Source organism: Acartia tonsa, chromosome 9, assembly GCF_053477335.1.
Source record: "Acartia tonsa isolate MP-2025a chromosome 9, ASM5347733v1, whole genome shotgun sequence".
Classification (NCBI taxonomy): Eukaryota; Metazoa; Arthropoda; class Copepoda; order Calanoida; family Acartiidae; genus Acartia; species Acartia tonsa.
In genome coordinates, this window is record NC_137268.1 from 37,024,485 (window position 1) to 37,043,519 (window position 19,035).

Below are 19,035 nucleotides of genomic sequence, written 5' to 3' on the forward strand. Positions count from 1 at the left end.
AATAAAATCTACAAAGGGGTATTGGTGTGTATCATCATTGGGGATACACATCAATCTATCAGCCATTGTCTTATCCCTTTAGATCCCTGTGTTGTAGATACTCTACTCATGTAAGGGTTAATTCTTTTAGCCAACAAAGTTGAAAAAAGTTTTGAAGTGCATCTAAGTAATGGATATATGAGTTTTAACCAACAAAGTTGGAAAAAAATGGTTTGAAAGTTGAAGTTCATCAAATTAAAGGATATATTATTACTTGGATCATACACACGAAATTTTCATGCTCTGTAATAAAGTGAAACTCGCAGCGGGCTTAAATAATGCCCCCCATCCACCCTAAATCCCCTCCAACTTGATGATCGAGCTGGCCAATAAACGAGTTCCATGTTAACAAGCTAAATTGACGAAAATGTTACCCCTGTCAAAATATCCACATACATATATTCTACATCCATTATCTAAGTACATTAGAGTAAAACACTAGAGGGAGAAAGGGTTAAATAATTGTATCTCCCCATAGCAACCGCCTTGTGCAACCTTTCTATTGGGGTCATTGAAATTCAAGAAATGGTGTCGCTCATATAAACACAGCCAAGTAGCAGAAAATAATTTTGAAGCAGACGAAAGAGGTCTTTGAAAAAGGAAGGGAGGTAGTTGTCTGTATATACATCTATACTATAGATCTGTTCTAAGTACAAAATAAGTTAGAAGATAATCACAGTGAATCATGAATATAGGAATAGGACAATCAACGTTTAGCTTATCTTGTTGTTCATCAAAACCCAGGGAGGGTAAGGACATTGGGCTGTTAATTACACTAGTCCCCAAGGTTTTATAATTACGTTTTCTTATTCGTTGTCTCAACAACTTTGGGGACTTTAATTGAATTTTTTTGATTGGTTGGTTCTTAGTGATAAAAGTTTCAACCACTAATTTTAATCTTTATTAGAGGTAATTTTGTGTATCATCATTGGGGAGGTGCATCAAATAATCGGCCATTGCCTTATTGCTTAGATTTCTGATTACAACACACGGTCAATGGTTAGTTTAGTTGATTTAAAGCCTTCTTTCCTAACTCCTATGCTACGTACGTCCCAAGGGGGGTATGGGTAACCAACCCAGCTTATACCATCAATGAAATTAATTCAGAAATAAATCACAAAAACTATACTTGTTTTTCAGCTGTCGTTGGGGGGCAAAACATCGAAAAATTGACGGCCTCTCCACTTGCCCCCAAAATATTATTTTAGATTTATTTCGCTTGTTGGTTATACCTTATACCTCTGTAACCAACCACATTTTACACTTGTTACAAAATAAAATCAAAAATGATTTGTGTTTTTTTCCTTTAAAGGACGATTAAGAATAAAACCTTAGTTTTTGAAATATATATTTGGCCTGTAAAAAGATGTTAGTTTGATAAAGTAGCCTGATTTAAATGAATGCATTGACATTCTGGTAACGATTATAGAGTTGCTACGATTACTTTATCGTGCCTAACTGTTGAAAGAAATAACAATGCCAAGTTTGAATTCGATAGGACAACTATAAAAGTGCCAAAATTAACTATAAAAGCTAACTTTTACATGCGGACCAAGCCTAATTAATAATTATAGAAAAGCTACGCAGTTAAAAACATGTTTTCTGTATGATACATATATTGCAAAAGGTAACAAATAGGAAAATTATTACAAAAATAATAATTAGTTCATCTTTATTACAATATTACACGTTCTTCTCAAATATAATTTACAATGCTGCTTAAACAAATAAATAGGTATTAGTCTAGACCCTGTCCAAATTTTATGCTGGGTCTTTGAAATCAGCTAATAGCGTCGGAAATATAAATATTTCCTACAAAAAATCAATTTGCCAGAAGACGAAAGGGGTCTTCGCCATTGGCCAATTTGGGTTGTTATGATTATAATATACTTCTACTTACATATTTATTATTGTTCCATTGCATTGGTCCAATTAATCATCTATTACACAAAGTAGAATGATGTCTGTCCGTCCTTAAGATCTCGGTAACCAATGAACCAATCGGATTTTACTCTTCAGGGAATATTCCTACTGGTCATGTTGTGGATTTAGACTATTTTCTTGGGGAATGAGACACCTCCAACCCCCCAAAAATAAAAATTTACCCCCAATTTTTTTTGTAGGCAGTTAATTTAAAGTGTGGTGGTGGCAGCACCAGAAGTAATTAATTTTTTAAAAATTACCTCTTGGGGCAAAGCCCCTAGAGGTTAGGGGCAAAGCCGCTAGTGAATCTCTATAGTATCAACACTTTTTAATGGGAAATAGTAAATGTTTAACTATTGGAATTTAAAAAAAAACTTTTTAAATAAAAACTTTTAGTTTGATATCGAATGCTTTGCTAGTGTCAAACAATGTATAATTTTATATTAAACTAGCGGCTTCGCCCCTAGCCTCTAGGGGCTTTGACCCAATAGGTTTGATCAACCTAATTTTTAAATATTTTTTGAGGGGGAAGGGGGTTATTCGACCCCACTATTCTAAGTTTTTTTTAATGAGAAAAGAAAATTATTTATAAACCTTCCCGGTACCTACACTGTAAAGAATAACCCGATCGGCTCAGCGGTTAGTGAGATCCTTCGGTACAAACAGACAGACAGACATACATCGTTCTACTTTGTATTATAGATATGAATCTTTAATATTCAATAAAGCTCAGAAATCTTGAGGGATAAGTCCATGGACGATAAATTGATGTACAATCCTAATTATAATCAACAAAATGGACCCTATTGAAGATCAAAACTATTGTTTGGAAAGTGTAAACACTGCTAGTTTGAACTAACCAATCAAGATCAAGTTTTCAGCGAATAAATAAAGGAAGCGTGCTGCTAAAACTTTGGGTACCAGCATAATAAACAGTCCAATGTCACCTCCCTCCCAGATAAAGAAAAGGTCTAGTTTAATACCTAATTGATCTTTTTTGGTGGTAAGAAAAAATATTTCTCGTATTCATTCGAATCCGGAGGATTAGAACCGGTTCTCATCCATACGAAAAAACTATGTCTAGCATCGTATTATATCCAGCTTTCTACGAATATAAAAATGTACAATCATAAGATTAAAACAAGTTTTTTAGCCCGTGCCTTCGGCACATCGGTGCTAAAAACACTGGTTTTAGTTTTATAATTGTACATTCTATATCAGCGGAAAGCTGTTTATAATACGATGCTAGAAATAACTATTAATTTTTTTAGAAGAACAGTACGACATTAATATTTATACAAAAATAATTTCAGTTAAAAAAAATGCACTGTAAAATATCACAATTATCATTCTTGGTCAATTCAAAAATTTATCATTAATAATAATATTATCATAAAAAATATATAAAAATTACATTTTTTAATATAAAATAAAATAATAATAATAATAAAGCGATAGTAATTTTCAGTCTTTATGTTGTAAAAAATATAGCTAAAAATTGAAGCACATGGTAGGTAGGTATTTTACAAAAATATTACAGGTTCTGGGTTGGAAGGAAATTTTTTGATTAGTATGGCTTTGAAACCGATTTTTATCCGCTGGATTAGATCCGGTTCATAGTCAATGTCATACTAAAAAATCATAAAAAGAATCGTATTACAGACAGTTTTCCACAAATAATAGCATAAGAATCGTATTACAGACAGTTTTCCACAAATAATAGCATAAGAATCATATAATTAACACCAGTTTTGTTACCCTGAGCCTTTGGCCAACAAAAACGGTTAAAATCAATTTTTTCAGCAAAAAGCTGTCTATAATACGATGCGATAAATAACTATTAAGAATCAATGATATAACAGAGGAGATTTTAAAGATTTATACGTTTCTATGAAGAGAGATATTACACCACTTAAAAAAACTATTTTACCAATAATAAGAAATATTATAAAAATATGGTCTCTATTAATAAAGATAATTTGAATAGGCCGAAAAGCTTGAGGCATAATAATTTTCTAAGGGTGAAATAACAATCTTCCTAAAGAATGTGTCCTAACTTTTGTGATTTTAAAAACAATAGCTAGACCGTGTTTTTAGCAAGTAGTAGATGTAAAATGATCCATAGAATTTAGATATGCAATCGGTATCTTAGTAGACCTCTTATTTTTGAAGTAAATTAGGTTTTTTTAAAGTTGGTTTTAAGGTACTAAAACGCAACAAAAAAAAATTGCCATTATGAACAAAAATAGTACCTAAGATTTTTAATTTTACACCTTACTTTATAAATTCTGTGGTGTAATTATTGAAAAAATCTATTTTGGTGAACTCGGTTGAATCAAAACTTTGAACTTTAAGAGCTCGTCACGAATTGGTTAAAAAATCACAAAAAATAGGACACGTTCTTTTAGCTAAATAGAAATTTGTCTTTATTCTTGTATAATTTTATTACCTAGTCTTATTTTAATATTTCTTTCACTAAAAAATAATTTTTTAATGCCAATATAAAAGTAAAATAATTAAATTTCATCGTGCGATAAAGTTACAACAATATTTTAAAAGATCATATGAAAACCTTTTTAGGCACTACGTTTCAAATATTTAAAAATTTTAAATAAAAATGTCATAAAAGTTTATGATCATGGGGTTTATAGCTAGATAAAATTATCAGAGATAGGGTACTGGAACTAAATCTTTTGTTTTATGCGATAGATATATCTTTAGCAAAAAAACATAGATATGCCTTTTCACAACATAAGATATGCCTATCTTAACTATAGATTAATCGGGTATAATCCCTTTCGTGGAAACGCCTCTTAAGGGGCGAGTCGTCGTATTTCAAAATGGCTTTAGGTTAGGTTATAATGGGTTAGAAAATTGGTCCCGTAGGGTTAGAGTCCCCGCAGGGGCTAGAAATAGGAGAAAAGGAACTGTAAAAATACGAAGAAACGCCCCGTAAGAGGCGTTGCCACGAAAGGGACTATACCCGATATTATTTTCAACCAAAAAATGACAATAAAAAACTATAAATATTGCATGCAAAAAAAAGTCACCGGTAAAAAAGGTACAATTTAATAGTTATCTATCTTCCATTCTTTGGCAACAATAAGAAAAAATAGGGTTTGGTGCAGTTCTGAGCTGGATCTTTAAATCGTTTAGTGTAGCCGTCGCCACTGCCAGAGGTACTGCCGCTCACCTAATAGCGATCTTTAAATCAAAATCCACTAGGACAGAAACTGTTGATATTTTATAATATTAAATATTATAATATTTTATTTTGTAACTATCGTAAAACCATTAAAATAGAGGTTTTTATAAAAAATAATTAAATAATTATATAAAATATGTAGAAAATGTCGAAAACATATTTCAAGGATAGCCGGCATTGCACTGTCGTAAAATCTTTTAAAAATCCATGTTTTATTGGCTACGGCAGCAGCTGCAGCTGTAGCAGTGACAGTGGCTGTACTAAATTATTTAAAGATCCAGCTCTGGATAAGATTGTTCCTGGTAACGATTATCTCCAAAAAATCTATGAACTTTTGATCTAGCTGCATAACGGCTGACCGTACATGGCATACCCGCACACCGTTTGAAGCGGCTTTATAAGGCCTTTAAATAGTCTAAAATAGCCTAGATCCAATGATGCACAGGGAAAGATTCACTAAAGTAAAAACGAGTACAATAACTTTTATCGTGCATTGTGCACTGCGAGATAACTGTACATTGAATCCAGATTATTTGTAGGCCTTCTTTAATCGATTAAAATCTTGTGCAATCTTAATGGATCTTGGACAAAGTAGCTTCGGACAAAGTAGCTTCGGACAAAGTAGCTTCAGGACAAAGTAGCTTCCGGACAAAGTAGCTTCCGGACATTTACTTAAGAAAAGTAGCTTCTAATAGAAAAATAAAAAAAAATCGCCGAACCATTTTTAGTAAAATCCACGATCCACTTTTTGTAAAATCATCGAATTTTATGATTACAAACAATTACACAAGATGTTGGCTATGCTTGGACTGAGATTATACTGGAATACTTTGAGCAACATTTTGACGAGGTAACAGAGGTGGACAACTATCTGTTTTATGTAGAATCCACCTATATTGGCCAGAAGAACAGGTTGGGTGTCCGCAAGAATCCAAGGTTCCCTGTTACGATGTGGAACATCTACACTAGGATTATTAACCAAGAACCAACCACCAATAACTCAGTTGAAAGTTGGAATGCACGTTTTAACAGTTCTCATAGAACAAACCACAATGTTCTACGCATAATTCGTGGGTTCAAGGCCGAGGATGCCCTAGCTAGAACTAAGTTCCAGGAGGAGGTAGTGGGCAAGTCCACCATCCACAATCCTGGATGGAAGAACAGGATATCAGCAAGATATGAAAACTTGCGGCTCGCTCTGACCAAATACAAGAAGGCTAACATCAAGGAGTTCATGTATGGCATGCGCGGCGATGTTTAATGGAAGAAAAGAACATTGGACATAAATAGTTAACTACAATTGTAGTTGTAATTGTAATTTGATCAGTTTATAAACATAAATAAACAATAAAAAATTAGAAGTTAATGTACATTAAACATTCATACATAGGATAGGTTAGGTTATAGGCTAGGGGGCTGAGCGCCCGCGGCTAGGCAGGCCAGGGGGCCGAGCGCTGCGGCTATAACCTTTATTACTATTATAAGCTACTTTTCTTAAGTAAATGTCCGGAAGCTACTTTGTCCTGAAGCTACTTTGTCCTGAAGCTACTTTGTCCGAAGCTACTTTGTCCGAAGGTACTTTGTCCGAAGCTACTTTGTCCAAGATCCATCTTAATCTATACAATCAGTTATTTCATTGGCCATTTGCAGCCTTTAAATTTCATGGATTTTAGGAGATAATCGTTACCAGGAATATTCTACCGTGAACTGAACTAGATCTAAAAATGAATGTCAAAAAATAGAAGAAAGATCATTTGGGAAGAGAAAATTTTTTTTGGCAACTGAACCAAAAAAAATACAAAATTATGTCAGGTTTAAACAAAATTGAAGAACATTTTTAATATGAGGTACAAATATAGATAGATCAAGTTTGAAGTAGAAAAAAAAAAATATTTAGCTGCTGAGATATGTTGATAGATTGATAGAAGCAGGGCTCGGCAGCCGCGCCTCAGCTACGCAAAGGCCTCAAATAAAACCAGCTTAGGTGACAAAAACAGTTCTCATAAAGATGGATTGTCTGTTTCAGAACAGGTTTAGACATCCAGCTGAATTTTAAAGTTATAATATGACGATTTTACTAAGGCCTAAACGCGGCTGCCGAGCCCTGGAATAGAAGACTGTACACAATTAAAACTGTATAAAGTACATACTGTACACACAGTTACGGAGATTATGTTTACGAGGTAGAAGTTTTACAGGATCCCAAAATACACTTTACTGTCAGCTCCATATTGCAACTGAAAAAAAAAATTTATTAGTTCAAATGTAAAAAAGTACATGTGAATATATTTAAAACAAGTTTCATAGATAGATAAAAAACTACCCCTATACGCATTTTTTGACTGCTTTTTATTTTAATTTAAAATTCGGGAAAAATTATCTGTGATACGATGCTATACATGATTTTTCATTAGGTATGGTTGAAAACCGGTTCTAATCCCGGCGATTTTAATTGATTTTGGAGCCATACTGTAATAGTTATTTCTCGCATCGTATTATAAACGGCTTTCCGCGGATATAGAATGTACAATTATAAGATTAAAACCAGTTTTTTTAGCCCCGGAGGTGCCGAAGGCACGGGCTAAATAAACTGGTTTTAATCTTAAGATTGTACATTTTTATATTCGTAGAAAGCTGTATATAATAAGATGCTAGACATAGTTTTTTCGTATGGATGAGAACCGGTTCCTATCCACCGGATTCGAATAAATACGAGAAAATGTTATCTTTATATCACAGAATCCAAAACAAGCATTAAGTTGTCGACAAATAAAATTTATATAACTATTTTATAACTGCTATAATTAATTGGGGACACCTGCCATAATAAGTCGTAAAAGCAACGAACAAGGTCAAATTGTATAACTTTCTTACAAAAATATAAAAGGATAAAAATAACTTTGTACCTTTAACAAGATCAGCCATGTCAATTATAAGCGCATCAAATGAAAAAATAAAATGAATGTACAACCCCTTTCGTGGCAACGCACCTTAAGGGGTATTTCTTCGTATTTTCACAGTAGCTTTTCTCCTATTTCTAGTCCCTGCGGGGGGGGGGGGGGCTCAAACCCTGCTGGGCCAATTGCGTAAACCCTGCGGGGCCAATCACCTAACCAAATATAACCTAACCTAGCCTAAAATAACCTATCAAAAGCTATTTTGAAAATACGACGAATAGCAATGCTATTAAGTAATTACAGAGAATTTCTTAGAAGAATATTTTTTTTGTCACATCGTATTATAGACATATTTCCGCGGATATTAAAATAAAATTATAAAATTATTATGCAACTAACAAGAATGACAACATCCATAAAAGCGAAGCTCTAAAACAGTAGTAGGAGAAACGGACATAAACACTTGTATAGTGTCAGTACTGAATAATCAGAATATACATAAATGTATAGGAATTGAAGTAAATTTGTTGAAACACTGCTTGATACAGGATAAAGTTTATGGACAAACTTACATTTTTAAGATTTGATTTTAAAGTTGTTTTGCTTAAAACATTATACTTTGTTGTCCCAGGAATCAATATACCAAAAATCAGATCAATCGGATAATTAGATCACATAAAAATTTGTTGTAAAAAAAGTAAAAAAATCAACATGTTTAAAATGGACGTACAGACATTCTGGTAATGATTATAGAGTTGCTATGCTTTCTAAATCGTAACTAACTACTAAAGAAATCATCATGCTAAGTTTGAAATCGATAGGACAATGCGAACATGCCTATTCGTCACGGACCTACCCTAATTATAGAAAAGCTTCGCTTTTAATAATAAGGATTAAAAGCGTCATGTAGCAATAGAGATATAATAGGTGGATATTTTGACAGGGAAAAATGTGTTGTCAATTTAGGTTACTACAATGTCCTCGTATATTGGTCAGTACGTTTATTCAGTATCCATTGGATGGGATGGGGTAAAAGGGGGTGGATATGGGGGAATTGATATTTTAGCCAGCTGCGAGTATCACTTTATTAGAGTACATGAAAATCTTTTACAACATCCAAGTAATAATATGTCTATATGTCTATATATCCTGTAGGATGTACTAGCATGATGTTGATGATGCATGTCTATTAAGATATATAAGTTTTCCGGAATTTTAATGTTAGGGGGAGATTTGAAATTTGCATAAAATTTTAAGGATTTTTTTTTTATAAAATTCGTTTTTTCTATAATTCTTTATCTAAAAGCGGATAGGTGGATTTTAAACTACCTGCGCTCTAATTGGTTGAATGATGTACGCCATCCAATCAGAGCGCAGATTTTTTAAATCCACCAATCAAAGATGCCAAAATTAATTAACTTAAATTGCATTTCCGCTTTTAGATAAAGAATTATAGAAAAAACGAATTTTATAAAAAATCCTCAAAATTTGATGCAGATTTTAAATCTCCCTCTAACTTTAAAATTCCGGAAAACTTATATATCTTAATGTCTATATTGAAAACTGATATCAGATAAATAATCTGAAAATAACCAGGATGAAAGAGAAAATATAAATTCATCTAAACATGCGTTTTATCTATTTTTAGTAGCGAAGCTACTCTATAATTCGAAATGTCCGTCCGTCTGTCAGAGACAAAAAGGGGGTGATTTTCTTGGCTCTTATAAAAAATAGAAGGCTGAAATTTTCAGGATAAAAAATATGTTAACATTCTTAATATTTTCTCCAGGTTTCATTCAGATTCATCAATTAATTGGAGCGCTAGATCTATTTTTACATTTTTATGATTTTCCCAACTCCTATTCAATATATATGGCTGAAATTTTCAGGGATTGAATACTTTTATATTCTGCATACTTTTATAAAGTTTTATTGAGATTTATCTATTGGTTGGGGTGCTAGTTTTAAGCCTAGAATTTTAAGTTTTCATGATTTTCTTTACTCCTATTCGGGACAGACAGCTGATACCTATTTTTATTTTTTAGGAATTAATAAGTTCACAATTTACATATCCACAAAGTTTCATTAGGATTTGCTTTTTGGTTGAGGTGCTAGATCGATTCCTAGATTTACACATTATAATACTTATAAGATTTCGTGTTTTTTTATAGAACTGCTCTATAGTTTATTTTTTTTCTAGTTATCCATCCATAATACTTGAGCTTCGCTACTTATGGATGTTGTCATCCTTGTTTTAAATTTAGATAATGTTTTTAAAGGCCCGGGCTCACAAAACTAGTACACCCCTGTCCTGGATAAAATGTTTATTTAAAAAAACATGCGCATTCAGTTTTTTTCATTTCCTGATTTAGTTTTGTCCCCCGATTCCAAAAATGTCTTTCCTGAAATCCTGGCTGTTCTATAAGATCTCCAAAAATGCAAATTACTTTTGTCACTGATTTTTCAATATTTTTTAAATAACTAATATGAAATTTTGTCAAAACATGTTATAGTGAACAGTAAAAAGGGTCTTACACACCTTAGATTATACATTTCGTGAATGCCAACAAGACCTGACAGAATCAATAAAAAATATCTGCCGTTTTGACCGTTATTAACTGTTAAACATAGCCATTTTTGTTTTTAACCAGAAAAGACATTGTAGGAGCAGTTTTTTAGACTTGACTAAGAAAAACAAAGTTGTAGAACTTGCCAAGCCTAACAATAGTTGTAAGAAGGACATATGCCTAAGGCACACTGTTATCTGCATTGCAACTAGATAAAACAGTGCTTAGCAACATTATGACCATTTTAAGACATTAAGGACTCATAATAGGGGGACCTACAGGGTGCGCCACATAAATCCGGACTTTTTCTTATTTTTAAAAAAATGAACATAAAATCGTCAATTTTAAAGATTTTATTGAATTTTAAAAACTGGGATGCAAACTAGCTATATGACTATTAGATTATTCAATAAAATCGCCGCCAGCCTCAATCACCGCCTCTACCCGCCCCCTGAACCGCCCCCAGACCCTGGTCACCATGTCCCTGTCCAAGCTGGCGAAGTTCTCCTTCATAGTGGCAATGATGGAGGTCTTTGTGGTATGGGCGCGTCTATTGGTTCATGCTTTAATGGCGCTCCAGGCCCAAAAGTCAATTGGATGAAGATCGGGGCTGCTGGGAGGCCATATCTCCTTAGGGACGTGAGTAACTGCCGGATCCAAATTCACCCATCTTTCAAGCTACTCTTCGACACGGCGGCTCTCATTTGGGCCACAATTAAGCTAGAACAACGTTCAATACTTTTTTGGAAATGGCATGAAGATTAAGCTAGGGTTATCATCGCAACACATAGTCTAAAACGAGTTTTAAGGTTACAAATGGGCCCATGTAGTCGAGAACCGAGAAATTTTCACGAATTTTCATGATTTTTGACGTTTTTGACATCTCAAAATCTGCCACGTTTCACTTTGATGGAGTACTACGGCCAAGCCATTTCAGATAGAGAGCTCTAGTCTTTTCTAGTGTCTTACTTGTGTATCTAACAGTATTCCCAGCAAGTTGCATAACTCTACCTCACCTACAGATGAGCTGAGGTAACATTTAGTGGGCCCTAGTCAAGAATCCAGGGTAAACTATCTGCGCGTTTCGATTCTGCCATGTTGAACATAAGCGCTGCCAGCTCGGAGAACACGTCCTCCATCGTCTAAAAATTTTTATGGGCAAAAAGGTAATTACCCAAGCTTTTTATAGTGTGGTCAAACGTCATGATTGGTCAAGTAGTTTTGGTGCTATGGCCGTTTGAAAAAAGTCCGGATTTATGTGGCGCACCCTGTATACATCAGACACAAAAAAATCCAATGAAGACCTAACAGAATATAAGCCAAAAATTTGAACCTACCAATGACAGGTTTGACCATATTCAACTGTTAAATGTCAGGACTTTCTTTTTTTCCCAAGAAAAACTTGAGTAATTGTTTTTTTTTGTGCTTTACCATTAAATACAAAGTTGTAGAATTTGCAAGGCCTAACAATAATTGACATGTATGTATGTATATAGCCCAGATTCTCTGAAGTTAGGATTCAGATGCACACCGAGATGGGAGGTGAGAATCCTTTGACCAATCATAGATTGGTAAGCTTTATGCACAGCTGAGTGTATTCTTTGTTACATTACAATCTGACATACAATTATCATGGAAGCTACTCAATTATTACATCACCCTAGCCTAGAGTTTTGACAGGTGTTCTATATTAAGCCACCCTAATTAATGGTACTCTCATTTGAATGAGGAGCATGGACAGGGGGAAAGCAAGATATAAGATGCTTGATATGTAAAATCCTAACTTCCTACAAATCTCCCCCCTTACAACCCAAGGGCATCTCAGGGAAGGTTGCGTGATTACAATCAGACAAATTGCAGCTACATTTGTCAACCAAATCATAGTCTATGTAGGGACTTGAACTTGGTTTCTCTTAACCAAAGCATAGTGCACTAACCACTACACTTTGGGACAATACTTGACATTGGTATCCATCTTGGAAAACTTTTCTTGACTTTTTGAGAACAACTTAAATTTGTGAAGTTTAACAGTGAATAACAGTCAAAACAGTGATTGGTTGGTTAAAATTTTTATCTAATTCTGTTCTCATTGGTTTGTTCAGATCATAATAATATGAGTCCTTCCAGTCAAAAAATGAAGAGCATCATTGAAATGTTTAGTTTTATTTACTTTTGACTCAGATAATCTGTGCTGGCAGTGGTCTGGGAACATTTTTGTATCCTGGATGGTCAGGTTGATGCCAATAAATAGGTATTGTTTTAATTTCAACAGACAATGTTCTATGATTGGTAAAATTTTTGTTTCTTGATTTATATGTTAATTAGGTCACCAGTAGTAGGTTTAAGAGCTTGGTTCTGTGATCTTTGTATCTTTTTCTAGCTGTTCTCTGAAATGATATGACTCCATATAGGACAAGCATATTCCAACAAACTTATTGCAATGGCCTTGTAGGTCACTGTCAAGGTCTCCTTGTCCTAGCCCCAGTTGGAGCCACAAAGTGATTTCATGATGTTTATTTTGGTGTAGTAGTAGAGATTATCTGGGTTGAAAGTAACTGAAACCACAAGTTTCAATGATCTTCTTCACCTTATTTTTAAAGGAAGGACTCATATTAGTGTGGTCTGGAACAACCCAACAAACCAATGAGAACAGAATTAGATGAAAATTTTAACCAACCAATCACCATTATTCACTGTTAATCTTCACAATTTTTAATTTGTCTCAAAATGTCCAGAAAAGTTGGTCCTGGGTGGATGCCAATAATGTCAATTATTTTTAGGCCTAGCAAGTTCTACAACTTTGTATTTATTGGTAAAGCACAAAAAAAAACAGTTACTCAAGTTTTTTTGGGGGGAGGGGGGAACAAAAGTCCTGACATTTAACAGTTCATAATGGTCAAAACCATCATTAGCAGGTTCAAATTTTTGGCTCATATTCTGTTAGGCCTTCATTGGATTTTTTGAGTCTGATGTATAAGTCCCCCTTCAAAGAGTCCTTTCTGTCTAAAAATGGTCACAATGTTGCTAAGCACTGTTTTATCTAATTGCAATGCAGATAATCACTGCCACTGCTGTAACAGTGTGCCTTAGGCATATGTCCTTCTTACAACTACTGTTAGGCTTGGCAAGTTCTACATTTTTGTTTTTCTTAGTCAAGTCTGAAAAACTGCTCCTTCATTGTCTTTTCTGGTTAAAACCAAAAATGGCTATGTTTAACAGTTAATAACGGTCAAAACGGCAGATATTTTTTATTGATTCTGTCAGGAACCCGGTATTAGTGTCGGACTGATTATGACGTAACAAAAAAAATTAGCCAATGAGAGGACATTATTGACCAATGGTAAAATTCACAGTAGCCTCTCATTGGCTAATTTTTTTTGTTACGTCATAATCAGTCCGACACTAATACTGGGTTCTTCTGTCAGGTCTTGTTGGCATTCAAGGAATGTATAATCTACTTTTTACTGTTCACTATAACATGTTTTGACAAAATTTCATATTAATTATTTGAAAAAATATTGAAAAATCAGTGACAAAAGTAATTTGCATTTTTGGAGATCTTATAGAACAGCCAGGATTTCAGAAAAGACATTTTTGGAATCGGGGGACAAAACTAAATCAGGAAATGAAAAAAACAGAATGCGCATGTTTTTTTAAATAAACATTTTATCCAGGACAGGGGTGAGTATTAATTTAATGATTTTTATTCTAATATTTGTGAAACAAGTATGACAACATCCATAAAAGCGAAGCTCTGAAACGATATGACAGACGAACATTAACTTTTGTTGAGTGTCAGAACTGAATATACAAAATATGAAAATATAAGGTTTGACAAAATTATACATAAATTTGTTGCAAAACTTCTTAAATACAGAATTCTGTTTAAGGACAGACTGACATTTTAATACTTGATTATAGAGATGCTTAGCTCATAATATTGTACCTTATTGTAATAGGAATCAGTAATCAAAAAATCAGACCAATCGGATGATTTTATCACATAAAAAATTGTTATTAAAAAAGTAAAAAAATTCACATGTTTAAAATGGACGTACGGACATTCTGGTAACGATTATAGAGTTGCTACGCTTTCTAAATCGTACCTAACTACTACAGGAATCATCATGCAAAGTTTGTAATCGATAGGACAATTCTAACATGCCTAAATTAATGAATAAAAGCTAACTATCTCGGACGGACGTACGGACGGACGGACGGACGTACCGACCCTAATTATAGAAAAGCTTCGCTTTTAAAAATTTGTGTTATAAGATGCTATAAATGATTTTCAGTATGGCTGAGAAACGGTTAAAATCCAGCGGATATTAATAGGTTTCGACGCCTTACTGGAAATTTTTTTTTTAAGGGGGGCAATTTGTATTAGGGAGTAGGCAATTATAAAATGATTATTTGGAATAATAATTCTTAGGACAACAAGGTAAAAAAATTCTATAAGCGAAGCAACTCTGAAACCAAGGCCTAAAATGTCCACAAAACAATTTCCAGTAATTAAGCAATTTTGCCACAATTTCAAACAATAATTATAAGCAATTTTGTTAAGACTTCTAAATTAATATTCTGCCTATTATTTATGTTGTCATCATTGTTTTTTTTATGAAAAAATCACTTTATAATTTTATAAATAAAAAAATCTGTAGACTAAATTAATAAAAATATAAAAATAATTCTGTTTTATTAATTAAAATCTATGATTAAAACTTTGAGAAGCATCCTTTTACGTTTCTTTAATCCCCGTTTTTTTCCAAGGAATCATCACTGATCACTAAGACTTCAAGAAAATTTTAAAAGGGGGGGGGGGGGAGGGGCGGATGAGACACTTTTTAAAACCCAAACTAAAACAAAGGAATTTAACCGAAAAAAATAGTAACAACAATTAAATTTGGCAGAACAGTTGCTTCTTTGATGTAAAGTTGCAATTATGAAACTTAGCAAGAGTAAATTGTTGAGTAAATTGAACAAAAATTTGGAACAGTAACGGTTTACAGCTGGCGGCTCAGCCGTTAAGACATTTTTGGGTTATTAAAAGCAAAAATATGTTTCAAAAAGTTGCTTCCTACATAAGGGGGGGGGGGGTAATGACATTTAAACTTAAATGGTCTCAAACTTGCTGAATCATCTTAAATGATGTCCTTATGAATAGACATACAGTATTTAAGGAAAAAAATTAAGAAAAAACATCTAAAAGTGAGTTTTTACATCAAATTACACCAGAACAGGCCATTTTTTTTATTTAGATGTAGTATCTATAGGACTAGGCTTATGTACCAAGTTTGAAGTGTCTAGCTCAATATTTAGACCATTTTGCTCATGGTTTAAGTTTAAATGTCATTACGCCCCCCCCTTAATGATAGATTTGCCCTAAAAACAGCAAAAAAAACGGCTAAACGACTGAGCCGTTAGTCGTTACTTTTCCAACTTTTTTTAGATTTAGGGAAAATTCGAATTATTAGTTCCATTTTCGCATTGATTACGAGATGGTTGCATTACCTCCCACCCCCCCCCCCTCTTAATTAGATTGGAAATGTACAAGAATCTAGTATCGTCATTTATTTTAATCAAAATTTCTTAAAACAACCTTTACAATGAATAGTATAATGCGTTATTATTAGTAGTTAAGCTACTCTATAATTTGAAATGTCCGCCTGTCTGTCCGTCTGAAACGTTTTGGGGGAAACGTGATTTTCTCGGTTCCTTTTCATTCTCCTTATTTTCATTGGGTTTCATTAGGATTTGCAAATTCATTGGGGTGCTAGATCGATTCCTAGCTAGAATATTCAGTGATTACATAAGTTTACATTCTACATATTTACAAAAAGTTTCATTAAGATTTGCTTATTGGTTGGTGTGCTAGATCGATTCCTAAATTTTCACGTTAAAAGGTTTAATTTTTTTCCATCCATGATTTTTTGGCTTTGCTACTTATGGATGCTGTCATCCTTGTTTTTAAACTATAGTCATCTTTAATTCAAATATAAATTTTGACTATCATTATCATTATTTGATTTTAGATGTATAATGTTGCAAATCTACTCTATATAGTTGAGCTGCTTATTACACTAGTCCCCAAAGTCTTATCATAACGTTTACTTATTCTTTGACTTAAGAACTTTAGGACTTTTATTGAATTTTGATTGGTGTTCCAAACGTTTTAAACAATAATCATAATCTAAACAAGTGGTAATTTTGTGAATCATTATTGGGGATGTACATCAATTTATCGGCCATTGTCTTATCCCTTTAGATCCCTGATCCAGTTATATGTAAGTTTAAATCCGCTGAATATCGAACAGAAAGTTCTTTACAGCTAGGAAAGATTTGTTATTTATCGCATAGTATTATAGACAGCTTTCCGCGGATAATTAAAATAAGTTTTGTTAGCCCCGAGGGACTGAAGGCCCGGACTATTAAATCTGGTTTTATTCTTAAGATTTAATTTTTATATTCGTAAAAATTGTTTGTAATTCCATGCTATACATGGTTTTTCAGATTGGCTGGGAACCGGTTCTAATCCAGCGGATATTCATCGGGTTCGAAGCCATTCTGGAATAGTGTTACCTTTGACAGAGAACTTCATCAGATTTGAGACAGGTCCCCATGATACATTTCACTAAAATAAAAATAAATATTTAATTACAAATTATCAATTACCTATAGAGCAAATGTTTAAGAATACAATCTTTGGTTTAAATTAGCGTTGTGGAGCCGGAGCCGAGAGCCGTCATATTTTGCTGAAGAAGGAGCTGGAGCCGTAATTTTTGTAAAAAAAACGGATCCGGCTCCAGGTTAACTAAAAAAAGAGATTTTTTATTAATTATAATTTTTCAACTCTGTTGTGTCGTGAGCAAATGCCCCTTTTAAGTTTTTCAAGTCCATTTTTATCAAAAATTGAACTTTTAAAACCTTCAAAAATCAAAAATATACTTTGCAAAAAAAAATATGTGAAGTTTTTCTTGATTTTAAGTCGGAGCTGGAGCCAAATCCGGAACCAAACAGCTCCGCAACGCTGGTTTAAATATGTATAAATAGTCAGCAAAACATTTGACGAAAAATGAGAAAGGAACAAAGTGTCGACAGTTTTTAAATAAAAATTAGTTTTTAAATAAAAATTATAACAATAACGATATTTTAAAATGTCTTTTTATAAATAATTTTTTTAGCCCCTACAGGGGACATTTTATAAACCATACTTAGCCTAACCTAAACTAAGCATGAAAAGCTACAGTAAAAGTAAAATACAAAAAAAACTTTGGATGCTACCCACCATTTAACTTGTAGTTAATAAACAATGAAATACTTTTTGGGTTTTTGCCAGCCACATTTTAAATAAAAAAAATTTAAGTGCTACAAATTCCGAATCCGTTATTTAGATTGCGGATTCGGATTCTGGGTTCAAAAGTTGTTCAAAAATTGGACGGATTTCGGATTCGGATTGCCAACCCTAATTTTTTCAATTGAATTTACTTCTTATACTGTTTTTCTTGTTGAAAAAAATACTAAATGTTTTTTTATACATCAAAGAAACCATACATGGTGAAATCAATATTTTTCCTTTGAAATTTGCTCTTAATTCTTAATTAAAAACATTCTGAACAAATATGAAGAGTTACAAAATTATTTCTAGTAATAAAAATATTGGAATAAGAGAGAAAATCTGGTTAGGTTCAATTCAGGGATCAAAAGGGATAAGACATTGACCGATAAATTGATATTAATATATCTCCAAATATGTTACACAAAATTATTCCTTCTGTAGGTTACAATTAATGAGGACACTCAACTTACTGAACCAACCAATCAAAGTCGTCGAATAACAAAACTTTCATTATAAAAACTTTGGAGACTAGTGTAATAAACAGCCCAATGTCCCCTCCCTCACTGGGTTCAATTTCCAGATAAATCATGAATAGAAAGAATAATTTTAAAAACAAGGATGACAACATCCATAAAAGCGAAGCTCTGAAATGGTAGGACAAACGGACATTAACACTTGTAGATTGTCAGAACTGAAAAAGCAGAATATAAATGTATAAAATCGAAAAAAATTGCAAGTAAATTTGTTGAAAAACTGCTAAAATACAGGATATTGTTTAAGGACATACTAACATTTTAAGGACTTAATTATAGAAATGCTTCGCTTATAACATTGTACTTTGTTGTCCTAGGTATCAGTATATACAGGGTTTCGGATCCGGATCTGGATCCGGATCCGCATATTTTTGAGTCCAAGGATCCAGATCCGCAAAAAAATGCGGATCCGGATCCTTAGACTCAAAAAATGCAGAAAAAATGGAAAAATCTACCTAAATTTATATAAAATCTCAGACATTCTCTTGATGAGAGCCAATCTTTAAGGTTTAGGTTCATACTTGAAAATTAAAAG

At 33.2% G+C, this 19,035-nt stretch overlaps 1 protein-coding gene and 1 long non-coding RNA gene across 3 annotated transcripts in view; both read right to left on the reverse strand.

Moving 5' to 3' along the window:
* Window positions 1-1,637: 1,637 nt before the first annotated feature.
* Window positions 1,638-4,724, reverse strand: LOC145328857 (uncharacterized). The gene is made up of 5 exons (XR_013882660.1): window positions 4,412-4,724; window positions 3,786-3,850; window positions 3,204-3,593; window positions 2,946-3,042; window positions 1,638-1,757 (listed from the first exon to the last, which is right to left on the reverse strand). It is a non-coding gene; the product is annotated as an uncharacterized LOC145328857 (long non-coding RNA).
* Window positions 4,725-7,287: 2,563 nt separating this feature from the next.
* The window catches only part of LOC145328855 (uncharacterized), a 111,907-nt gene continuing 100,159 nt past the window's right edge, over window positions 7,288-19,035 (reverse strand). For both annotated transcript variants that reach the window (XM_080172763.1, XM_080172762.1), the window contains exons 16-17: window positions 17,211-17,262; window positions 7,288-7,404 (exon numbers count right to left, since the gene is read on the reverse strand). In XM_080172763.1, the coding sequence (XP_080028889.1) occupies window positions 7,344-7,404; window positions 17,211-17,262 (113 nt within the window). In that variant the 3' untranslated portion in view covers window positions 7,288-7,343. The remainder of the gene's footprint in view (window positions 7,405-17,210; window positions 17,263-19,035) is intronic.